This window comes from Amblyraja radiata, chromosome 41 (assembly GCF_010909765.2).
Source record: "Amblyraja radiata isolate CabotCenter1 chromosome 41, sAmbRad1.1.pri, whole genome shotgun sequence".
Classification (NCBI taxonomy): domain Eukaryota; kingdom Metazoa; phylum Chordata; class Chondrichthyes; order Rajiformes; family Rajidae; genus Amblyraja; species Amblyraja radiata.
This window is the reverse complement of record NC_045996.1, coordinates 10,290,159-10,316,470: the sequence shown is the minus strand read 5'-3', so window position 1 is coordinate 10,316,470 and position 26,312 is coordinate 10,290,159. Positions and strand designations below refer to the sequence as shown.

The 26,312-nt window shown below is 45.7% G+C and overlaps 1 protein-coding gene across 1 annotated transcript; it reads left to right on the top strand.

The window, feature by feature from the left end:
- On the top strand, positions 1-24,178 carry capns1 (calpain small subunit 1). The gene is made up of 11 exons (XM_033014451.1): positions 1-114; positions 417-540; positions 10,333-10,351; positions 12,123-12,215; positions 14,863-14,920; positions 17,809-17,873; positions 18,875-18,943; positions 19,220-19,298; positions 20,600-20,716; positions 22,351-22,409; positions 23,591-24,178. The coding sequence occupies exons 2-11, from the start codon at positions 458-460 to the stop codon at positions 23,615-23,617; spliced, it is 669 nt and encodes a 222-aa protein (XP_032870342.1). The 5' UTR covers positions 1-114; positions 417-457; the 3' UTR covers positions 23,618-24,178.
- Positions 24,179-26,312: the final 2,134 nt, after the last annotated feature.

Genomic DNA, 26,312 nt, shown 5'->3' with positions numbered 1-26,312 from the left:
GGTTTTGTGCGTGGATCGTCAATGGGTGGGGACAGGGAACCGGGGACTGACAGCTTTTAGGCACAATTCCGGTCGGTGAACTGCGCCATTTGCAACAAGCTGGGTCTATAGTTGGTGAGAATGTTTGGCTGCTGTGTTTTTTTTGACGATTATATGTACATTATTTCAATCAGTGTTGGTTGGCAGTGGTCGAGGTTGTTGCGGGACGCTGAGACACATTGTATCCACCAGGAGAGACATTGTATCTGGCAGTGGAAACGTTGTATACAGCGGTAGATACATTGTATCTAGTAGTGGGAACGTTGTATCAAGCGGCGGAAACATTGTATCTTGTAGCTTGGGGCTGAAATTGACGCGGATCGGCCTGCCTGGGGTTCCACTGAAATTAACCTCGTCTCTCTCTGTCTCTCTCGCAGCTGCAGTTAGTTCCCAGTCGCTTCATTCCCCCAACTTCATCATGTTCCAAATCGGCAAGCTTCTGGGCGGTGGCGGCAGCGGCATAGCCGGACAACTCTTGCAAGGCCTGGCAGGCGTGATTGGGTGAGTTTTTTTTTTGTCTTATCCCCCCCAACCCCATGTTAGATTTTGATTTAAGTACTGTTTATATATATTTTTTAAACTCACTGCATTCTTCTGAACGGGGTGTGTATTAGAGCGGAGAGAGAGGGTAGGAGACAGCTCGGCCATTCGGCCCATTGTGGCTATGCTAGCTCAAAATATCCCGACCCAGCCTAATCTGGAGAAACTCAGCGGGTGCAGCAGCATCTACGGAGCGAAGGAAATAGGCAACGTTTAAACGTTGCCTATTTCCTACGCTCCATAGATGCTGCTGTACCCGCTGAGTTTCTCCAGCTTTCTTCGATTTTCCAGCATCTGCAGTTCCTCCTTAAACAAAACACCCAGCCTAATCTCACTGGTCAGCACTTTGGGTCTGTAAGAATGTTAATTGTCTCATCCGCCCTTTTAATTTAAAAAATACAACGATATTGCAAAATTTAGATTTTAAAATCAGAAAGTTTACTTTTTAATGACTTCGGAGGTATGCGCGTTAGTATGCAGTGTCGCCTGCGGGTTGTTACAATTTACTGGATCCACATTTCATTCTGGAACTTTTGATTGGGGAGCGGGCGTGGTTCACTGGCTCTGGCAGAGTAGCGCAAAGCCGTTGTCAAACCGGTTTGTTCGATGTGCATAGTCCACCCTCGACCCGTCACTGGTTTCCGAACCAAGTTTCCAAGGGTTAGCATCGAATGGACCGGGAGTTGGGGGTTGGGGGGGGATTTGGGGTGAGAGGGGGTTCTCTCGTGAAAAATGAGCTTTAAAGTCAGCCGCGGTATTTTTATAGTTAGCCTATTTCATTCCACCATTTACTACGAGCATTTTGGACCCACCCTGTTTGTACAGTATCTATACTGACGCCAGCCACTCCCAGACATTCATGTCAAATTGTATTTAATTTGTCCTTTGCAAAGTACACCATGCTACGATTCTATTGGTAATATGAATCAATATTTATCTACACCTTCCGGCCAGCTCGGAATATTGAATTACAGTGAGGTTTTCAGAGCTACATTTCAACTCGAAATTTCCTCCTGAGACGATTCCTTCACCCAAGAAGAAGTGAACCTTTAATGAAATGACATTCTTGCCATAGAGGGAGTACAGAGCAGGTTCACCAGACTGATTCCTGGGATGGCAGGAGTTTCATATGAAGAAAGACTGGATAGACTCGGCTTGTACTCGCTAGAATCTAGAAGATTGAGGGGGGATCTTATAGATACTTACAAAATTCTTAAGGGGTTGGACAGGCTAGATGCAGGAAGATTGTTCCCGATGTTGGGGAAGTCCAGAACAAGGGGTTACAGTTTAAGGATAAGGGGGAAGTCTTTTAGGACCGAGATGAGAAAAAAAAATTCACACAGAGAGTGGTGAATCTGTGGAATTCTCTGCCACAGAAGGTAGTTGAGGCCATTTCATTGGCTATATTTAAGAGGGAGTTAGAAGTGGCCCTTGTGGCAAAAGGGATCAGGGGGTATGGAGAGAAGGCAGGTACAGGATACTGAGTTGGATGATCAGCCATGATCATATTGAATGGTGGTGCAGGCTCGAAGGGCCGAATGGCCTACTCCTGCACCTATTTTCTATGTTTCTATGTTTCTATGAAATGTTCACCACTTAATTAACCTTTATGCAATAACAAGGGACTGCAGATGAAATGTGTAGGAAGGAACTGCAGATGCTGGTTTAAACCAAAGATAGACACAAAAAGCTGAAGTAACTCAGTGGGACAGGCAGCATCTCTGGGGAGAAGGAATGGGTGACTTTTCAGGTCGAGACCCTTCTTCAGGTGCTGCAGATACTAAAGATAGACACAAAATGCTGGAGTAACTCAGTGGGCCAGGCAGCATCTCTGGAGAAAATGAGTAGGTGACGTTTTGGGTTGGGACCCTTCTAATCAGCCAAATGGTCTGAAGAAGGGTTGTCACCTATCCTTTTGTGTGTATCTAGTAAATGTTTATAATAATAATAATAATAATGGATGGGATTTATATAGCGCCTTTCTAATACTCAAGGCACTTTACATCGCATTATTCATTCACTCCTCAGTCACACTCGGTGGTGGTAAGCTACTTCTGTAGCCACAGCTGCCCTGGGGCAGACTGACGGAAGCGTGGCTGCCAATCTGCGCCTACGGCCCCTCCGACCACCACCAATCACTCACACACATTCACACACAGGCAAAGGTGGGTGAAGTGTCTTGCCCAAGGACACAACGACAGTATGCACTCCAAGCGGGATTCGAACCGGCTACCTTCTGGTTGCCAGCCGAACACTTAGCCCATTGTGCCACCTTCCTAAGCCAATCTTAAGGAATCAGATGCAAACTAAGTGGGTGGATACACCTAACTAGGCAGGTAGGTGTGGTGCCACTAGCCTGCTGTGCAGTTGTAGCAAAATCCATTTCCTGGTTCCAGTAAAGACTTTTTAATCACGCGATGTCTTCACTACTAGTTTATTACAAACATTGTTATAATACACACACTGTGCCCTAGCTGTCCGTGGTCTGTCACTGGAGCTAGAGATAATGGGGAGTGGTTAGTAGTGGTGAGGTCACTATGTTAAAGGAGCATGCACTGATCTACAGTTCCCACCCCCTCATAGTAAAGGCATTACTAATCTAGTATTTTCAAGCCCTTTGTTAAAAAGATCAGTCTGAAGAAGGGACCTGACCAGAAACGTCACCCATTCCTTCTCTGCTTTGTCCCACTGAGTTACTCCAGCATTTTGTGTCTAGCTTTGATTTATAGACAATAGACAATAGGTGCAGGAGTAGGCCATTTGGCCCTTCGAGCCAGCACCGCCATTCAATGTGATCATGGCTGATCATCCCCAATCAGTACCACGTTCCTGCCTGCTCCCCATATCTTCTGACTCCGCTATCTTTAAGAGCCCTATTCAGCTCTCTCTTGAAAGTATCCAGAGAACCGGCCTCCACCGCCCTCTGAGCCAGCATCCGCAGTACTTTTTAGTTTAGTTTAGAGATAGCGCGGAAAACAGGCCCTTTCAGCCCGTCGACCAGCGATCCCCGCACATCACCATTATCCTACACACCCTAGGGACAATTTTTACATTTACCAAGCCAATTAAGCTACATAGACAAATGTGCTGGAGAAACTCAGCGGGTGCAGCAGCATCTATGGAGTGAAGGATATAGGCAACGTTTTGGGCCGAAACCCTTCTTCAGATTGGATGCGCTGAGTTTCTCCAGCACTTTTGTCTACCTTCGAATTTCCAGCATCTGCAGTTCCTTCATAAACAATTAACCTACAAACCTGTGCGTCTTTGGAGTGCGGGAGGAAACCGAAGATTTCGGAGAAAATCCACGCAGGTCACGGGGAGAACGTGCAAACTCCGTACAGGCAGCACCCGCAGTCGGGATCGAACCTGGGTCTCTGTTGCTGCATTCGCTGTAAGGCAGCAACTCTACCACTGTGCCACCGTGCCGCCTGTCTTCCCTACATAATCTAGTAAAGGCGCCCTGTCTGCCAAATGCCTGCAGGATATCCTGGTTGCTAACTATTTTCTCAGTTCTTCCTGTTCCATTACTGAACTTTCTGTCCCTTGTCCTTGTCCATTGCAAAAGTGAGGCCCTATGCAAACTGGTTGAACAGCAACGCATATGCTCCTTGGGTAGTTTACAGCCTAACAGTATGAACATTGAATTCTGCAATTTTAAGTGTTAACACCCCCCACCCTTTCCTATGACCCCCCCCCCCCCCCCCCCCACCCAGTAGGCACTGAGTTCTCCCAGCCCACAGCCATTTTGTTCCTTCCCTCCCTCCATGTACTGCTCTCCCATAGCTTTTATCCCTCCTTTTTGCCCTTGGTCTCGCCTGAATGGCACTGATCACTTCAGCCCAGCACGCCTCTGGTCCGTGAGGTGATCTGTCCTTGGGTGCAGTGGGAAGCGGAGGTTGGTGTTGAGGGAGAAGCTCAGTTATGGGTTCTTTGTCACCCACTCTACCAGATCCCTGCTTTCACTGGAAATACACTTGTGATAATGGGATATGCCAGTGGTGGTTACCTCAGGAAGCCGCCTGATAATGGTAGAAGCAAGGAATTGCCGGTGCTGGTGTACAAAAGAGGTATGGAGTGGGTCAGGCAGCATCTCAGGAGAATGTGGATAGGTGACAATAGACAATAGGTGCAGGAGGAGGCCATTCGGCCCTTCGAGCCAGCACTGCCCTTCAATGTGGTCTTGGCTGATCAGCCCCAATCAGTACCCCATTCCTGCCTTCTCCCCATATCCCGTGACCCTGCTATTTTTAAGAGCCCTATCTAGCTCTCTCTTGAAAGCATCCAGAGAACCTGCAGAGAGGCAGAGAATTCCACAGACTCGCCACTCTCTGTGAGAAAAAGTGTTTCCTCATCTCCGCTCTAAATGGCTTACTCCTTATTCATAAACTGTGTGGCCCCGGTTCTGGACTTCCCCAACATCGGGAACATGTTTCCTGTCTCTAGTGTGTCCAAGCCCTTAACAATCTTATATGTTTCAATGAGATACCCTCTCATCCTTCTAAACTCCAGAGTGTACAAGCCCAGCCGCTCCATTACCCTCTCATCCTTCTAATCTCCAGAGTGTACAAGCCCAGCTGCTCCAATCTCTCAGCAAATGACAGTCCTGCCATCCCGGGAATTATCCTTGTAAACCTACGCTGCACTCCCTCAATAGCAAGAATGTCCTTCCTCAAATTAGGGGACCAAAACTGCACACAATGACGATTCGGGTTGGGACCCTTCAGTTCGAAGAAGGGTCTAGATCCAAAACGCCATCTATTCATGTTCTCCTGAGATGCTATCCCCCCCCATCAGTCGGAAGAAGGGTTTCGGCCCGAAATGTTGCCTATTTCCTTCGCTCCATAGATGCTCCCTCGCCCACTGAGTTTCTCCAGCACTTTTTGTCTACCTTCGATTTTCCAGCATCTGCAATTCCTTCTTAACCAAATGCTACCCGACCCGTTGAGTTCCTCCAATAATCTGTGACTTCAACAGATGAATGGTAGTTATTTGTTTAAAAAAGAACTGCAGATGCTGGAAAAATCGAAGGTAGACAAAAAATGCTGGAGAAACTCGGTGGGCGAGGCAGTATCTATGGAGAGAAGGAATAGGCGATGTTTTTTGGATTGAGGGTGGAGCTGAAACACAAGGGAGGTTTTCTTGGTCGCAAGTATCACCTTTGACACCTATTGCTCAAGGAATCCTGAAACTCCTGTTTCTCCGAATTGTAAAGGTGTGTGCACACTGCTAATTAAACCACTCAATGATGGTTCCTGTGGAATCCCAGTAGGAGTAACTTTAATACTCTAATTGCGTTTGGGACGTTAGCCCTTCCCTTGGGCACCTGATGAAGAACAAGTCTTGGCAGCTTTGTCACATGGAGTTTACTGCTGCCTTTGTGAAATTTCTCATCCAGCTTTATAACGTCGAGAGCTTTATCCTGTTCTGCATAAGTTGATTCAATGATATTTAATAAAATGACTCGATCATACTTAATTGTCACAGGTACCTAGGTACAGTGAGATGTTTTGCATACAACCTGGTGAAATCATACAGCGGACCTCACCTGGGCAGTAGACAAGAGGCGCCACATTTCTCGTGCCAAAAAAATTATAAAAGTTCACTGAACAGTCCTATCTTCTGCCTGCCGCTGCATGTGGCAGCAGGTGCCCCCCCCTGCCGGGACCCTCCCATTCATTCTGAGTGTTCCCCCCCCTCTTCATTCTGAGTGTTCTCCCCCCTCTTCATTCTGAGTGTTCCCCCCCCCCCTTCATTCTGAGTGTTCCCCCCCCTCTTCATTCTGAATGTTCCCCCCCCCTCTTCATTCTGAATGTTCCCCCCCCTTCATTCTGGGTGGTCTCCCCCCCCCCCTCCCCCCCCTCCCCCCCCCCCCCCCCCCCTTTGCCAGTCCCCCCCCCCCTCCCCCATTGTTCTGGGCATTCCCCCTGCAGGGTCCCCCTGATTGTTCCTCGGCGCTCGCCCCCTGCCAGGTTCCCCCCCACCCCTTCATTCTGGGTGTTTCCCCCCCCCACCGAGTCCCCCCCATTGTTCTGGACACTCCAGGTCCCCACATTGGTTCTCGGTTCCCCCCCCCCCCCCCCCCCCCTCCTGTTCTCGGGGGTTATCAGTCAATTTCCTTGCCTCTATGGATGCAGCCTGATGTTGCCTCCAACATGCAGCAGTTGCTTCCATTCTGCATTCGGCCCATCTGCTGGGATAGCACTAGAAGCCTTAAATGTGGTTCGAGCTTCACCTGCCTATTAAATGGTGGGCCAATACATTTATGATGCACATCAGATATCACCCCTGCAATGGGTGTAATGTGGCCGAACTTCCTCTCCACCTTCTCTTGGCCTTTGCTTATCAAGAAGGTCTTCAGACATGCAGTGGTATTTGATGGGGTTTAACTTGAGAGCTCCCTGCTAAAATGGCTCCTCCCTCAGTCGCCTACCAAGTCAAATGGCAACTGTTGCCAGAGACTATCAGCTTGGTGAATGGTGCACATTGGCCTGCACAAGACATGGAACAGTACAGCACAAGAACCGGCACTTCGGTCCACAATGTCTCTGCTGAATACGATGCTTCTGTCTCATGTCTTGAGTTATGCCAAACCTGATGCCAAGATCATCTCTCATCTAGCTGCATCTGATCCATATCCCTCCATTCCCTGCATATCCATACACCTGGACGAGTTGGCCTTCCAGTGCAGGGAGATGTCGGTAATCAAATGCCATTGGAGCTCAGTTGGAGAACTGGGATGGGGGAGGGTGCAGGAAGGAACTGCAGACGCTGGTTTAAACCGAAGATTGATGCAAAAAGCTGGAGTAACTCAGCGGATCAGACAGCATCTCTGGAGAAAAGGAATGGGGTCATTTTGAGTCATGACCCAATACGTCACCCATTCCTTTTCTCCAGAGATGCTGCCTGACCCGCTGAGTTACTCCAGCATTTTGTGTCTAACCGTGAAGGTTCTGTTGGGAATGACCACAGCCTAGTCTTCTCCTGCCACCTCTGGACACCGAGAGGCAGGGCCCTGTGTAACTACCTCTTAAACACTTCGTAGTGTATTTAAAGAGTAAATGTGACTCGTGTTTATACGTTACATCAATCAATTCAATACATTCTCTAACAACCAAACTAGAGAAAGATGTGGGTAGACAAAAATGCTGGAGAAACTCAGCGGGTGAGGCAGCATCTATGGAGCGAAGGAATAGGTGATGTTTCGGGACGTTTCTCCAGCATTTTTGTCTACCATCGATTTTTCCAGCATCTGCAGTTCTTTCTTAAACGTGGAGAAAGATGTGTATCGATTAATCTATTAAAATTTGGGGGGGGGGGGGGGGGAAGGAGTTAAAATTAATATTTTCACTTGACTATTTTTGCAAATGAACACTGCCAGCAAGTAAATACAGCCTGAATTGAGCAGAATATGTAGTATAAATCATTTTTCACACAGAGAGTGGTGAATCTGTGGAATTCTCTGCCACAGAAGGTAGTTGAGGCCACAGTTCATTGGCTATATTTAAGAGGGAGTTAGATGTGGCCCTTGTGGCGAAAGGGATCAGGGGGTATGGAGAGAAGGCAGGTACAGGATACTGAGTTGGATGATCAGCCATGATCGTATTGAATGGCGGTCTGCAGGCTCGAAGGGCAGAATGGCCTACTCCTGCACCTATTTTCTATGTTTCTATGTTAGCCACCAATGCAGTTTATATTGATTTTACAAATTTAGCTTTTGTCTTTTAAAAAAAGCCCAATCAAAATACCCGATTGCAGATAATATCTCCTCATAAGTCAATTCCTTTCAGCATCCAGATCTTTCTCTTTAGAAAATATCAGGTATTTGATTTGAACCGCAGCCAAAAACTTGCATGAAGCCTCCTATCTGGAACCGTCAACTAACAACACTGATTGAATTGGCTTTGATGACACTTCCCATTTTGACTTTAAAGGGGTCACTGTTTCACACTCAGTGGATCACAATACATGGTGGATTGTGTGGCTAATATGACAAAAGACTGACCGCTAACCTCTAATCAGCATTTCCATGGGAGTTACATGGATACGACAAGTTTGGAGGTGTATGGACCAAACGCGGGCAGGTGGGACTAGTGTTGATGGGACTGTGTGGGCAAGTTGGGCTGAGGGGCCTGTTTCCACACTGTATCACTCTATGACTGAGAGAATTTTGTGGCTATTGATTTACAACTAATACTGTGCTGCCAAATGTGTCTTCACTCTAGACGTAGTTATCTTCTTAGTTTGGTATTGTCCTTTCTCGAGTTGGGCGCACAGATTAAAACCTTGTCTGTAGCCTCAGAGTGGTGAGCAGTTGTGGTGTGCCAGTGTGGCATCTCGACAAAGGATCGAGCGTGTGGGCTTAGACTTGGCGCTGTCTCGGGCATCTATGCGATCGGGAGGGTGATGGATATCTATACTGGGGCCGAATGGGTGGGGTCCGGTCTGGCTGGGTGTTGGAGGTTTATGGGTTGGACACACTGAGGCGTTTGATTGTGTGTGGAACTTGTTCACTTTCTGATGCTTAATAATTATAGAGTTATACAGCGTGGAAACGGGTCCTTCAGCCCAATCTGCCCACACCAACCAACACTACACTAATCTGTCTACACTCGCACCTGCCTGCCTGTGGCCCGTATCCCTCTAAACCTATCCATGTACCTGTCCAAATGCTTTTTAAATGTTGAAATTGCACTGGCTCTACTACCTCCTCTGGCAGCTCGTTCCATGTACCTCCCACCCTTTGTGTAAGAAATGAAAGGGAAAAAAAAAGTTGCCCCTTGAATTACTAATAAATCCACCCCCCCCCTCAACTTAAATCGATTCAGATTCAAACTTTATTGTCATTGTGCAGTGTACAGTACAGAGACAACGAATTGCAGTTAGCATCTCCCTAGAAGAGCGACATAGAATATGAGCAATAAATAAATATATTTACGTGCATAGTCAGAGTAGTGCAAATTTTTTTTCCCTGGTGGAAGGAGTGTCCGGGGGAGGGGGTGATTGGCAATCATCGAGGTACAGTGTTGAGTAATGTAACAGCTGCAGGGAAGAAGCTGTTCCTGGACCCTCTGGTATTTAATTGGGACGACAGATGGCACAATGGGCTAAGTGTTCGGCTGGCAACCGGAAGGTAGCCGGTTCGAATCCCGCTTGGAGTGCATACTGTCGTTGTGTCCTTGGGCAAGACACTTCACCCGCCTTTGCCTGTGTGTGAATGTGTGTGAGTGATTGGTGGTGGTCGGAGGGGCCGTAGGCGCAGAATGGCAGCCACGCTTCCGTCAGTCTGCCCCAGGGCAGCTGTGGCTACATAAGTAGCTTACCACCCCCGAGTGTGACTGAGGAGTGAATGAATAATGCGATGTAAAGCGCCTTGAGTATTAGAAAGGCGCTATATAAATCCCATCCATTATTATTATTATTAATTCCACTGATCTGGGAAAAGGGATGTTGGTTTATGCATGAGGGAAGGAATCTTGCAGGCAGCGTATGTGCTGTGTGGATATTCTTCTTGTGTATGGCATGAACAGCCTAAAGTTGCCGGACAACTTGTTTTATTTGATTGTGCACGCCGGGTTGATTGCATTTGTCGAAACAGGGTGGACCATGTGAAGGTTGCAATCTCCCACCCCGCTGTATGCATGGAGCTATCCCTGACATGGTGCACTGTTAACATGCATATCGAAAATCTAAGATGTGTGGAAGTTTTAACATTTTTTCTCTCTCTCTTTCCCTTTCTCCTTTGCCGTCTTATAGCCAAATGTCCAGCGGACCGGTGAGTACATCCAACCTGCCTTTGTCTTTAAAGCCAGTCGGGATTAATACTTGGTTTAAGTTTAGAGTGTTCACACTTGCGCTATGCATCATGTTATAACTGTCGACCGATTTTCGATAGTCTGGGACAGCGGGGGGGGGGGGGGGGGGAGTGATCAACCCTGAACATATAAAATCATAAAAGGACCGGACAAGCTAGATGCAGGAAAAATGTTCCCAATGTTGGGCGAGTCCAGAACCAGGGGCCACAGTCTTAGAATAAAGGGGAGGTCATTTAAGACTGAGGTGAGAAAAAACTTTTTCACCCAGAGAGTTGTGAATTTGTGGAATTCCCTGCCACAGAGGGCAGTGGAGGCCAAGTCACTGGATGGATTTAAGAGAGAGTTAGATAGAGCTCTAGGGGCTAGTGGAATCAAGGGATATGGGGAGAAGGCAGACACAGGTTATTGATTGGGGACGATCAGCCATGATCACAATGAATGGTGGTGCTGGGCTGAATGGCCTCCTCCTGCACCTATTTTCTATGTTTCGATGACCCTTGTGCTCTGGGGAAGTAGTAACGTTGCCTGAAACCATTGGCTTGCATTCTGATCGTTTGGCCTTGAACAATCATTCCTAGATAGTTACTGGAGGATAAAGATTACATATTTTTGTTTATTGAAGATTTGGGCTCACTAGGTGGGGAGGATTCATGGATTAATCAAATTTGGAATACTTCATAGACACAAAATGCTGGAGTAAATCAGTAGGTCAGTAACTGACCCGGTATAAACCAGCAGATGCAGTTCCATCCCACATTACTGAAACACTTTGTTACCACCTATGGTGACGGGGTGTTTACAACTGTGAATCCTTGGATGTTAGGAAGGGAAGAGCTGGAGGAATGGAAAGGGGCAAGTGTGGTCTTCCCTGCAGTGGCATGTGATGGGCTGTGGTTAGTGCAATCGGTTGTTTATTGGGGTCATTATCTTGGGGGGTGGGGGGGGGGGGGAAGGGGGGAAGATCAAAGGAGGAACTGGTATGGGGAAACTACTGTGGGGAGGGGAAGAGGGGGACCTCTTTTTGTGGGGGGGGGGGAAGGGGAACCAAGGAGGACCCGGTGATGGGGAGGGGGGGTCGAATAAGGAGGACTTGGTATGGGTTACTTTGTAACCTTGTCTGTGCCCTTTATGTAGCGACTCTTTGCATACCTTGGGTCTGCAAAACGAAGGATCTCACTGTCTCGTCGCATGTGACAGTTAAGGGCCTGTCCCACTTACGCGACATGTTGAAAATCCAGCGGCGACCAGAAGGACGCTATGACTCTTTGGGCGACTGAGGAGACGACTCACGGCCGTATAGGCGACACCCTGGCGACATGTCGCGGGGTGAAGCCTGTATGGTCGTGAGTAATCGCCCAAAGAGTCGTACCTTTCTTCTGGTCACCACTGCATTTTCAACATGTTGAAAATTTCCGCTGACCTGTAACGACCTATGACGGGTGCCGGCAGTCGCCGAAAAAGTTGTGTAAGTGGGACAGGCCCATTAATGTAATAGCTTGCAAGAATATGTGCAGTCAGAATTTTCAATGCAACCAATATCCTGGAGCAGGCTGGCTCCTTGAACTAACGTTATCAACTTTTAAGGGTTGGGGAAAGTTGTGGGCGTTGATTGTGGCCAAAATGATTTCCTTATCTCGAGCTCATTAACACAAGATTATGACCACATTTTGTAGTAGGGCTGTCTGTTGGGCTTCTAGGACTTCTGCTGACTTTTTGACTCTTGCTTCCTAGGCCGAACAGCCCCGCCATGTTTCACAGATTGAGTCCTCTGAGAACGACGAGGAAAGAAAGTTCCGGCAAATCTTCAAACGGCTGGCTGGAGATGTAAGTTTGAAATGTGCACGCAACTGACCACTCCCTCGTTCGAAACTCTTCGACCCCCCTGCAAGGTCTGCAGGCTTGACCCATATTAAGTCGGATACTGCTCTTAGGGCTAACGGAATCAAGGGATGTGGGGAGAGAGAAAGCAGGAACGGGGCACTAATTCTGGATGATCAGCCACGATCATATTGAATGGCTCGAAGAGCTGAATGGCCCACTCCTGCACCTATTTTCTCTGTTTTTATGTAAGTGCCCATGGATCTGGGACAGAGGAAGAGATGAAACCTGGGGCAGATCAGCCTTTGTCATGTTGAATGCTGGTGCATTTTCTAGGGAGTTATGTGGCTGATTACTGCTCCTATTGCTCAGTGTATGGGGGCGGGGGTAATGAAGGGAAAGTGAATGATCATATCCTGTAACATTAGGGAACTTGATGTAGATCAATAGTTCCCAACCTTTTTTAGCTCATGGGATCTTTTAATTTTTCTGTGCCCCCCCCATGACATTATTAGCAGAAAAAAAGTACTTCAATATTATAATACCTTCCATAAAAATATCAGTCTATTAATTGCATATATTCTCTTTTATTCTATTCCACAAACATCAAAAATATTTCAACTACATAGATCTACATTTATTAGAACTGAAATTTAAGAGGCAACAGGGTAGCTCTGTGGCCCCCTTCATTGAACCTGTGGCCCCCTAGATCCCAAAATTTTTCTGTGGCCCCCCCTGAAATTTGCCATATGGCCCCAGGTTGGGAATCACTGATGTAGATGTTGCTGGTGAGATTTTTGCACGCTGTGTGTGTGAGTCACCAGACCTACCCTTAATTAGCTTTCGACCCAACCTTTAATAAGCAACTGCTGGAGGCAGTGAGCGGGAGAAGCCTGCCTTGGGTCATTCCTTCCCTCCCCCCCCCTCCCTCTTTTGGGAAACAACAGACAGAAACTATTGTGGGAGGCACAGTGGTGCTGTTGGTAGAGCTGCCACCTTGAAGCTCCAACAACTTGGCTTCAATCCTGATCTCTGGTCCTGTCTTTGTGGAGTTTGCATGCTCTCACTGTGACCACGTGGGTTTCCTCTGGGTGCTCCGGTTTCCACACACATTCCATAGACGCGAGGATTCAACGGGCTAATTGGCTGCTGTAAATAATCAAGAATGTTTTTTAAAATGGTCAGATGCACTGGAAACAGAACAATGCAATTCTTGTTTGGGAATGAACTGCAGATGCTGGTTTAAACCGAAGATAGACACAAAATGCTGAAGTGACTCAGAGGGACAGGCAGCATGTCTGGAGAAAAGGAATGGGTTTCGGGGCAAGAACCATAAATTCTTGCTGCAGCTTTACAAGCGCATCAATGCAACAAATAATTGATTGTATTATTGCTTCTAGTATATTTATCAGTTATATTAGGTATATTAAAAAAAAAAAAAAAAGTTCAGGAACTGAAATAAGGTAGATTGGACTATCAGGAATTCATCCTTGGCTTACAAGAGGTCTGTTCAAGGTTTGATAACAGTGGAAACATAGAAACATTGAAACATAAAAAATAGGTGCAGGAGTAGGCCATTCGGCCCTTCGAGCCTGCACCGCCATTCAATATGATCATGGCTGATCATCCAACTCGGTATCCTGTACCTGCCTTCTCTCCATACCCCCTGATCCCTTTAGCCACAAGGGCCACATTAACTCCCTCTTAAATATAGCCAATGAACTGGCCTCGACTACCTTCTGTAGCAGAGAATTCCAGAGATTCACCACTCTCTGTGTAAAAAAATGTTTTTCTCATCTCAGTCCTAAAAGATTTCCCCTTTATCCTTAAACTGTGACCCCTTGTTCTGGACTTCCCCAACATCGGGAACAATCTTCCTGCATCTAGCCTGTCCAACCCCTTAAGAATTTTGTAAGTTTCTATAAGATCCCCCCCCCCCCCCTCAATCTTCTAAATTCTAGTGAGTACAAGCCGCGTCTATCCAGTCTTTCTTCATATGAAAGTCCTGACATCCCAGGAATCAGTCTGGTGAACCTTCTCTGTACTCCCTCTATGGCAAGAATGTCCTTCCTCAGATTAGGAGATGAAGATATTTTTGAAAGTGGTTGTGGGTTTCCTTGTGTTCTTCCTGCAGTTGGTGCCTGAATAGTCACTTTGAATTAAGGCAAGGCAAGGCAACTTTATTTACATAGCACATTTCATACACGAGGCAGACTCAAAGTGCTTCACATAAAAACATGTCATACAATAAAATGAAATAATAAAATGAAATAAAATAGAAGAATTAAAAGAAAAGAAAAGCAAAATTAAAAATGCATTATAAAAAGTGCAAAAGTTAAAAGTGCAATGTAGTTAAGATTTAGCTGAAAGCTAAAGTAAACATAAAAGTTTTCAGTCTTGTTTTAAAAGTGGTCAAAGTTGAGGCAAGTCTTAAATCTTCAGGAAGTTTATTCCAGCTATTTGTTGCATAGTAACTAAATCCTGCTTTCCCATGTTTTGTATTTACTCTGGGAATCACTAACAGATTGGTTTCAGAAGATCTTAGCGGTATAGAAGGCTTATATAGTGGAAGCATGTTAGTGATATACTTTGGTCCTAAACCATGTAGTGATTAATGCCAAGTATTGTAGTCTAAAGGACCTTTATTTTGCAGGACATGGAGGTTAGTCCCACAGAACTGATGAACTTGCTCAACCAAATTATATGCAGACGTAAGTAGGGTTTTTTAAATATTTTGTGCCCTTGAATCTATATAGCTCTGATTTCTATATGAAGTTTTGTATTTTTAAGAGTTAAGCGTGGCACCATTTCAAACACAAGAATCTGACCATTGCTTGCTAACATCACAGTTATGAAAGGGTGTAGGTCTGACAGGAAGGTTTTTTTGGATACTTTTTTGCGAATTCCCAGTTGGTTTTCTATTCAATGTAAGTTCCTCTACTTACACCAGTTGGATTGGATTTTGTTTTTCTTAATTAGCTGCAGGGTTCAGCCACAGGTCACATTTTATGTGAAGGTTTGTTAGAAAATTAACCGTGGGAAACCTTAGCTAAATAAATGATTCGTGGATAAACACGTCCTCACTTCATTTGTACCATTGCAAAGAAAAAAGTGCACCAAAGTGGCTTTAGTTGGTAAAGCTGCTGCCTCACAGCTCCAGAGGCTCGTGTACGATCCTGACCTTGGGTGCTGTCTGTGTGAAGTTTGCAGGTACTCCCTGTGACCGTGTGAGATTGCTCTGGTTTCCTCTCGCTCCTCAAAGACGTTGGTTAATTGGTGTCTATAAATGTCTCTAGTGTGTAGGGAGTGATGGGAAAGTGAGATAACATAGAACTAGTGGGGTCGGCATGGACTCATTGGGCCGAAGGGCCTGTTTCTGTGCTATATCTTTCAGTCAAGTGTTTCTAGTCAAAGGGTTAATATAAATATACTAGGGAGCTATGAGGGTATTGGGAATATGATAAAGTTGCCATATACTATAATAATAATAATAATAATAATATCTTGTCATTGCACATAAGTGCAACGAGATTTGGTATGCAGCTTCCATCCGATGTCATAACTTAAATAACGAATAAAATTTAGATTTAGATACCCCGAGAACATGGATTAAATGCTATTTGAGTTTGTGATCTTTGCTTCATTTCCCAGTGGAGCTTTATTAGATGAGGAAAGATACACACATTAGTCTTTGATTTATTCCCACGGTGAATTGGGTGCATATTCATTTCTAAGTGAAGTAAATCTGATGTTTACTGATATCCTTGCCGTCGCTCAGCTGAGCAATAGCCAACCTTAACCACGGCATGGCTTGAGACTGAACTAACTAAAGGGTCTACTTTCTTTATCAAAGAAATGTTGGATTTGTTTACAATAGAATTAATTTGCGTTGAGCACTTATTTTGTGAAAGTTAAATGTACTGACTTCATTTGCCACTTTACACTTCATTGGGCCACAGAATAACATTCTAACATTGGTCTAAAAATGGCAGTCACGGTGGCACAATGGTAGAGTTGCTGCCTTACACCAAAATGCAGCGCCAGAGATCCGGGTTCGATCCTGACTACGGGTGCTGTCTGTATGGACTTTGTACGTTCTCCCCGTGACCTGCGTGGGTTTTCTCCGAGATCTTCGGTTTCCTCCCACACTCCAAAGACGTGCAGGTTTGTAGGTTAATTGGCTTGTTAATTGGCTTGATAAAAATGTTAAATTGTCCAAGTTGGCGATATGCAGAGTACTACAAAATTCAGGATTCATTATTCAAAATTTAAAATTATTTTACAAACGACAAACTTCAGATGCTGGCTTACAAAATAAAGACACGTTGCTAGAGTAACTCAGTGTGTCAAGCAGAATCTCTGGAGCAGGTGGATCGATCATAAGTGTTAGTAGAATTAGACCATTTGGCCCATCAAGTCTACTCCACTATTCAATCATGGCTGATCTATCGTAGACACAAAAAGCTGGAGTAACTCAACGGGACAGGCAGCATCTCTGGAGAGAAGGAATGGGTGACGTTTCTGTTCGAGACCCTTCTTCAGTCAGTTACACCAGCATTTTGTGTCCACCTTCGATTTAAACCAGCATTTCCTACACATGGCTGATGTGTATGATTCGATTTAAAACAGTATTTCCTACAGCATTTCCTACACTCCCTTTTAACCCCATTCTCCTGCCTTCTCCCCAGAACATCTGACACCCATGCTAATCGAGAATCTATCTATCTCTGCCTTAAATATATCCACTGACTTTGCCTCCACAGCCTTCTGTGGCAAATAAAGAGATTACAAAAAAAATAATAATTCCTTTTGGACTGGACATGGCATAATGGTGATGGTGTCCAGAGCCTTTTCATTTAAGTTTGTTGTTTTATTGATGATTTGCCTCAAAATGGGCACCTGGTTGTTCTTTGATCATTGTGGAGCAGCCCTTGGTGGTTTAAAGTGGCAGAGGGTGTTTCATCTACAATGGTCATTGGAGCCATTCAATTGCACTAGAAAGTGGGATTGGTATAGAGGTGAACATGAGTGGCTTCGACTTCATTGCTGTGTGACTGGCAGTGAGATTTGAGGACAATGTGGAAATACACTAGGGCCTGTCCCACTTGGCGTTTAAAAAAACTTTTTTTGGGGGGGGGGGGGGGGGGGGGGGGGCGACTGCCAGTGTCATATCAGAGTTGCCAAAAGATTTTGAACATTTCAAAATCCAGCGCGACAAAAAAAATGTCGCAACTTTCTTCATTTACTCGTTTTCTTTTTTCACACACTATATATTTCACATCTTTCTATCCTTTACTATCTAACTTCTTTTTCTTATTCTAATATTTTTTCAATGTAACAAAAAAAAAAAAAGAAGTTGTACATAAAATGGATTATGAAAATATATATTAGGCACTTTGGTGCCATATGACTGTACTTACTTCTAATAAAATAAAATATTAAAAAAAAAAAAACGATGCCGGCAGTCGCGGTAAAGATCGCCAAGTGGGACAGGCCCTTAATGTTTCCTTTCCAGTGCCTTGAGTTGCCTGCCAATTCCTGGCAGTAAAGACTTGTCTGAATTTGACTTGTATGTTCACCAGTTTGTTCTCTGCTGCAGATCCCGACCTCAAGACTGATGGCTTCAGTTTGGAGTCCTGTCGCAGCATGGTGGCTGTCATGGATGTATCCTTTCACTGAAGGCACAATTGCCATTTTTGGCTTAATTATCAGGCCTTGCCTGTTTCTCGCTTCAGCGAGCTCCTGCTACCATGAATAGAATAGAATAGAATAGAATGCCATTTATTGTCATTCAAACATATGTGGTTCAAACAAAATGTCGTTCCTGCCATCATAACAGCAAAAAACCAACACACACATTTAACACAATTCCACACAAACATCCATCACAGTGAATCTCCAAACACCTCCTCATTGTGACAGAAGGCAAAAGTCTTATCTCTTCTCTGTTCTTTATTCTTCTTCTCCCGCAGTCAAACTGCTGCATCGAGCTGATCAAGGCTTTTGATGTTAGAGCCCCCGGTGGGCGATGGTAAGTCCCGTGGCCGTTTTAGGCCGCACTGGGCGATGTAAGGCCTGCTCCGGGTTGATTTAAATCCCTCGATTCGGGCTGTTTCAATTAAATATCCTCTCATCCTTCTAGATTCCAGTGTATACAAGCCCAGTCGCTCCATTCTATCGACATATGACAGTCCCGCCATCCTGGGAATTAACCTTGTGAACCTACGCTGCACTCCCTCAATGTCCTTCCTCAAATTTGGAGACCAAAACTGCACAAAACACTCCAGGTGTGGTCTCACCGAGGAGAGTTCATCTCAACAATTCCGAGGATGCATTCAAAGTTTCCCTGAAGAATGAAACTGTGCCCACTCCCAGACCAATATCTCCACCACTGAAGTTATGCCCCTGTCCCACTTAGGAAACCTGAACGGAAACCTCTGGAGACTTTGTGCCCCACCCAAGGTTTCCGTGCGGTTCCTGGAGGTTGCCGGTGGTTGCAGGTAGTGGAAGCAGGTAGGGAGACTGACAAAAACCTTGGGCGGGGCACAAAATCTCCAGAGGTTTCCGTTCGGGTTTCCTAAGTGGGACGGGGGCATTATACTTTGTTTAGAAAACTGTATAGAGAATGTCCAAATTAGCTATGCTGCCTTAACTGATCTGATTAGTCTGACAGCACTGGGAGACTGGGCTTTGAAGAATTCAAGTACCTTTGGAACAAGATTAAACTATGGCAGGTATGTTGCATGTTGAGTATCTAATTGGCAATTACTCCATACGTGAAGCTTGGTGTGTTCAATGGGGAAACTGGTTCCCTGACTCCTTGCTCTCATGTTGTATTGAGATTGTTTTCTGAGACAATGTTAACCCATAGATTCCCCCACTTTGGCGGAGATTTAAAGGACAATTTCTTTGCTTTATAGTTTTCAAAGTGACCCCATTTTTTCTGATGAAATTTGTCCCCCAGGTGACTTTTAGTGGTGCTTGGTGTAACTCTGATTTTCTCACTGCAGGGTGTCTACAAAAGATATGATGCTGACAAGTCGGGCACAATTAACAGCCAAGAGCTACCTGGGGCATTTGAAGCAGCAGGTAAGACATGGTCGAATGCATTGAGGGTTCTGCAACTCCCTTGTAGTTAGCAGCAGTCAAGGACATGTTTTCTAGTGTAGGAAGGAACAGCAGATGCTGGTTTAGGATCTTATCCGTAGGATATCTTATTGGGACACCACTACGAGGCTTGGAGGGCATCCACCACACACGGTGCCTCAGGAAGGCCATCAGCATCCATAAAGACTCCTCACACCCTTGTAATGGACTGTTCGAACTACTTCCCTCTGGCAGACGTTACAAGGCCTTCTACGCCCGCAGACTCCAGACTCAGGAACAGCTTCATTTCCAGAGCTATAGCGGCTCTGAACCGGCCCTGCTGAGTGCCCCCCACCCCCCCCTGGACTGTCTCCCTCGGATGGTCACGTCGCACAGACACATCTGCACTTTAGTCTGTTTGAACTGTTTTGACTTTCTGAAGAAGGGTTTCAGCCCGAAACGTTCCCTTTTTCCTTCGCTCCATAGATGCTGCTGCACCCGCTGAGTTTCTCCAGCTTTTGTGTCTACCTTCGATTTTCCAGCATCTGCAGTTCCTTCTTAAACATTACTGTTTTAATGTTCTTTTTACAAACCATGTTCTCGGGGTATCTAAATCTAAATGTTATTAGTTATTTAAGTTACGACATCGGATGGAAGCTGCATACCAAATCTCGTTGCACTTATGTACAATGACAATAAAATATATTATTATTATTATTATTATATTATTAGCAGCGGTAGGCCCCTCTCGGTCATGACTGACCATGGGTGATGCATCCTGGTCGGATGGATGCAAGCCTGGGCGATCGATGTCATATGGAGGACAGGCTGTTGCCCATGCAGCACGTCCCCCCTCTCCCCGTCGCTGATCGATCCAAAGGAACAGCAGGGCCGTTACAGTTTGGCACCAGCGCCGTCGCAGGAGCTGCCAGAGCGAGGTTGTAGACAACGACAAACTGTCTTAGGGGCTCCGACTCCGGATTTCCTTGAGGTTTACTCCTGGAGCCTTTTCCATGACTGGATACGGCCACAAGGCAGTGGAGGTTTTAAATCCGAGTTTTCCCTCTCCTAGATGGACTGCCTTCCCAGGCTGACGAGCCCCATTTATACCGAGGATAGACAAAAATAGCTTGAAGTGTAGGTGGAGTCAGTGGAAGGGAAGTTGGTTTGTGTGATGGTCTGGGCTATGTCCACAATTCTGCAATTTCTTGTGGTCTTGGATGGAGCAGATCCCACACCAGGTTGGGATGCATCCCGATGAAGTTTGACCCCTTTGTTAACCAACTCCATTCCTCTCCCTGCAGGATATCCCCTGAATGAAGAGCTGTACCGATTGCTGTATCGCCGATATGCCAATGAGTCTGGAGACATGGACTTTGATAACTACATTGCCTGCTTGGTCCGGCTGGATGCCATGCTCAGTAAGTGATGAGTGACGGTGTCGTTCTTTTCAATGTCTTTAGTGAGAACGCAGTGAGTTCTCTGGTAGAGGGTGAAGGGGCTGTCCCACTGTACGAGGTAATTCAAGAGTTCTCCTGAGTTTCCCCTGATTCAAACTCGGAGAATTACGTTAATAGCCGCTCGTAAGTACTCGGGGCTCTCGTGGACATTTTTCACAGTGCTGAAAAATTTTCACAAGTTACCGCGTTTCCCGTGTACCTGCCATTAGCGTTAGGAGCCGCTACGAGACATCCACGAGCTCCGATGTACCTGCTACGTATATTCTACGTACTTAGCAGGTGTCCTTGAGACTCTTGAAAGGCGCCCATAAATAAAATTTATTATTATTATTATTAGCACGGGTTTGATTTTTTTTTTAAACTTGGGAGAGCTCTTGAATTACCTCGTACAGTGGGACAGGCTCTTGAGGAGAAGGAGGAGGGGGTGTTGGAGGAAGAGGTTCAGGGTGCGGAGCCCCCATCTCCACAGGCTGGCGTTGAAACGCCCAACTCCAGTACCAAGTCTGTTGAGCTTCACCCATGCTCCTCTGGGGAGGTCAAACCCTGGACAGCTTTTAGTGGCATGGATGTAATAATTAATAGAGTCATTGGAGTCATAGATTAATACAGTGTGGAAACAAGCCCTTCGGCCCAACTTGCCCACACTGGCCAACAATGTCCCAGCTACCGTAGTCCCACCTGCCTGCACTTGGTCCATAACCCTCCAAACCTGTCCTATCCATGTACCTGTCCAACTGTTTCTTAAACGATGGGATAGTCCCAGCCTCAACTACCACCTCTGGCAGCTTGTTCCATACACCCACCACCCTCTGTGTGAAAATGTCACCTCTCAGATTCCTATTAAATCTTTTCCCCTTCACCTTGAACCTATGTCCCGTGTCCTCGATTCCCCTACTCTGGGTAAAAGACTCTGTGCATCTACCCGATCTATTCATCTCATGATTTTGTACACCTCTATAAGATCTCCTCTCATCCTCCTGCGCTCCATGGGATAGAGGCCCAGCCTGCTCAACCTCTCCCGATAGTTCACACCCTCTAGTCCTGGCAACATCCTTGTAAATCTTTTCTGAACCCTTTCAAGCTTGTACCAGGAATATGATGGAGGGGACCAGGGAAGGACAAGGACATGGAACGGTTCACATCACCCCAAATGTCGTGACTCCAATCCTTGGTTCTTTTAATGCCCCTGTCCCACTTAGGAAACCGGAACGGAAACCTCTGGAGACTTTGCGCCCCGCCCAAGGTTTCCGTGCGGTTCCCGGAGGTTTTTGTCCATCTCCCTACCTGCAACCTCCGGCAACCACCTCCAACCTCCGGGAACCACATAGAAACCTTGGATGGGGCCAAAGTCTCCAGAGGTTTCCGTTTAGGTTTCCTAAGTGGGACAGGGGCGTAAGCTAAGCATTTATATTGTGAAGTTAATCAAGTGAAGTTAAAGTAGGTTCACATTGAGAACAAGGCCAGTAAGGCAAAGGGTGATAGTGAAATATGATAGTGGTCCCCTCTTCAAGGAAGAAGTCATTCAATGCATCCGTGTGAGACATCTTGGCGTATTGAGTCTTTGAATGTACACTTAGTTTCTATTTCACTTGCAGGATCGTTCAAAGCTTTGGACAAGGACAACAATGGATGCATCAAAGTCAACATCGTAGAGGTAAGGTTGAAGCCTTGTCGTGAGACAAGAATGGTTAATTGGAGAGTCAAGCATCAAAGAGTGTTTTATTGTCATATGTCCTAGGTAGAGTGATGCAATTCTTGCAGCAGCACAACAGAATACAGATGCTCCCCGACTTACGATATTTTGACTTTACGATGGCGCAAACGCTGGGCAACGTCAGCGAGCTGCGCGTCACGTCCGGTCAAGTGATCACATTGTATTAAATGTGTTTACGGCTTGCGATATTTTTGATTTACGATGGGTTTATTGGAACGTAACCGCATCGTAGGTTGAGGAGCAGCTGTATATAAACAGAGTACACTGTAAACAATGATAAACGAGAAAAAAGTTCCGTGTACACACGTGCACACATGCGCACACACACGCACACATGTATATATATATATATACACACGCGCGCACACATACACGCGGGCGCACACATACACGCGGGCGCACACATACGCGCACACACACATACACGCGCGCACACACACATACACGCGCACACATGCGCGCACACACACATACACGCGCGCGCACCCACACACACATAAATTATTACATGCTGTAGCTTTACAGGCCCGTTAATGTAAGAATACACAATTAAATAAACAAAAAACAAAAATAATCAGCACCCTTTAGATACCATAACTCAAATGACGATTCTGCCACTTGGTGTGTCTCTGTCCTATCCCTGGTGGACACATTGCAAACTCAGCATTGATCATGCTGATAGACACCAAATGCTGGAGTAACAGTGGAACAGGCAGCATCTCGGGACGGAAGGAATGGGTGACGTTCGGGGCAGAAAATGATGCTCGTACGAGTAAAAAGTAAAAATTTTTTTTCATCACGAGTATTTTTTTATTCATGGCCATATTTCACGGTGTTGAAAAAAAAGTCACGAGTTTACTGGATTTCCCGAGTACCTACAGTCACTCGTACGAGCCGCTACTGGACATCCATGAACTCCTACGGACCCGCTACGGACATTCTCCGAGTTCGAATCAGGGGAAAACTCAGGAGAACTCTTGAATTACCTTGTGCAGTGGGACAGGCCGTTTACTAAACTACTTGTCTGATATTATTACTGTATCCTGAGAAGCTGTTATACAAAAAGAAGAGGGTAGCATGTAGTGACAACTGTGTTAAATTTATTCTGCTCTCTGTTTCAGTGGCTGCAGCTCACCATGTATTCGTGAATGTTGTCCTCAACGCCAGTCCTTCGAAGAGTGCAATGGACCTTGGCCTTGCTTGCCTGACCTACGTGGAGAAGAGGTCCTTTGCCAGACTGAGAAGGAGTGGGGATGTGTGCGGGGGAGGGAGCTGAAATATCTATATATATTTTTTCTGCATGTTGGCTTTTTATAGTTACTGAGATTCCCACTTGTTGGGGATGTTACTGATTCTCCGAAGGCAGGTGTACTTGACTGTTCCAAAATCCACTCTGTATCTGCTAGCTTTCCAGAGCTGAGGTCCACGTGTTTGCAAGTCTGAACTTCTGCAGAAGCAATACCGCAAACGGGAAAAATAGAGCACTTTTTCTTTTAAATGCAATGTTGAATTCAGATCAGCATTCTCTGTGCAGATGCCCCATCCCATGGCTTCCCTGCATCTCCTGTTTCCAGTTTCCTCCCTTTGGTTTCTCTGACCCCCCTTTGTTTGAACATGGAAGATCTAGGAGCATTGATAAAATGAAAAAAGTGGACTTTCTGTGTGACCAAATGATACACTTTTTTTTATGGTAAATCGGATATGCTAACAAAATACTCAGCTGGTCAGGCAGCATCTTTGGAGAGAGAAACAAGAGCTAATGTTTTGGATGGATGTCCTCCGAACTTATGAAAGGTCCTCAACTTGAACTTAAACTTTTGTTTCTCGCTCTCTTTGCAGATGCTACCTCATCTATTGAGTATCGCCCTAGGAGACATTAAACATTAATATAGATTGCAGTGCAGATTCTATTGTGGATGAAAGGGAGACTAGATTAGTGTTTGTGCATTTTTGTTGAAATGTCAAAAGTCCCATTCAAAGCTTAGCATTTTGAGATCCATACTTAAATATTCATAAATAACAGACAATAGGTCCAGGAGTAGGCCATTCAGCCCTTCGAGCCAGCACCGCCATTCACTGTCATCATGGCTGATCATCCACAATCAGTACCCCGTTCCTGCCTTCTCCCCATATCCCTTGACTCCGCTATCTTTAAGAGCTCTTTCTAATGCCCCTGTCCCACTTAGGAAACCTGAACGGAAACCTCTGGAGACTTTGCGCCCTAACCAAAGGTTTCCGTGCGGTTCCCGGAGGTTTTTGTCAGTCTCCCTACCTGCTTCCACTACCTGCAACCTCCGGGAACCGCACGGAAACCTTGGGTGGGGCACAAAGTCTCCATAGGTTTCCATTCAGGTTTCCTAAGTGGGACAGGGGCATAATAACTCTCTTGAAAGCATCCAGAGAATTGGCCTCCACTGCCGCCTGAGGCAGAGCATTCCACAGATTCACAACCCTCTGTGTGAGTTATTCTTGTGTTATTCACCCTTTTATAACGACGCTGAAACTCGAGCTATTACTTTAACTGCAGCAAGGCATCATTTTAAAACTGGTCCATTAATGAATCTTAATGAACAGTATTTGAGTCCAGATAGTTACAATTTTGGAGAAGTCAAGTTGACATTTGCAGCCTTGTGCTTTGTACTTAATGGGGGGTAAAGTATTGTAAAGGGGTTTAAAACCATCGTCACTATCACAACATTATTGTTGCTCTCACCTGTGTCGTGGTTTATCTCTAATGCAGGAACATAAATCTATTTATGAGTACGCGGAAATGATTAATATTTTATCCCATGATTTATTTTTCACCTTTTCCTGTTGCACAAAAGCAGGATCTTCTGAAAGTGTTGAGTGAGAGAGTAACGGGCGTCGATCTCTAAAGAGCCTGTCTCACTTGGGCGTTATTTGCGCGTCATTTACGCCACATCATTTGCGCGGCACAAGGCGCAACGCAACATTTGCGCGTCATGGCGCGTGGTGAGACGTGGTGGCGTAGGCAGGTTCGCACGCGGCGCCCCAGGAATTTGGGATTCACAAAATCTTCGCGCGCCACCTGCGTGACACGCAAATGATGCCCAAGTGACGGCCAAACGACAGGCCCTTAGTTTCCTTCAAAGAGGATACTGTTAGAATGTTCCCGAGATTAATTTTTGTAGTTTGTGTTGAGCAGGGATCTATCCAACACAAAGTTGATCATTTTCTTTCTCCACCCCCCCCCCCCCCACCTCGCTTGTATTCGGAATTGGACTGCTCCTTGCAATCGAATTCTGTTCATTGAATTTTGAGTGAACGGAATTCTTTGAATTGATGTGGAACTCATCACTTCCTGCGCTAATTTCCTGGGAATGAAGGCGATTCCAATTCCATCATTTGTGATTGGTGCCATAATCCAATGACCTTCCATCTTCCCATTGCCTGACACCTTGTTGTTGATCATGTTTGGCCAGTTGAGCCCAAGTCATTATTGAAGGACCATGCTTCCTCCAGCCAAGTATTGTGCTAATAGAAATATCCCTCCTGGTGCCTGGACTTGCAGGTGTGCCAAAGTATGGAACTTGCAGGATGGGAGGGATACATGCCATTGGGATGAATGAATGAATCAGTTTATCGGCCATGTATGGACATATACAAGGAATTTGCCTTGGTGCTCCGCCCGCAAGTAACAACACGACTTACAGTAAACAATTAAGAATAAAATATTATAGCTTAAACATGTGAATGAGTTAAAATGCCAGAGCGCAAGGAGGCTACAGACTTTTGGTTATTGAGTGGAGCAGTCCAGCGCACACAGACTGGGGGTCTTGCTAGAAATAGCATCATCTCCATCATGAAATTGCCAAACCCTAT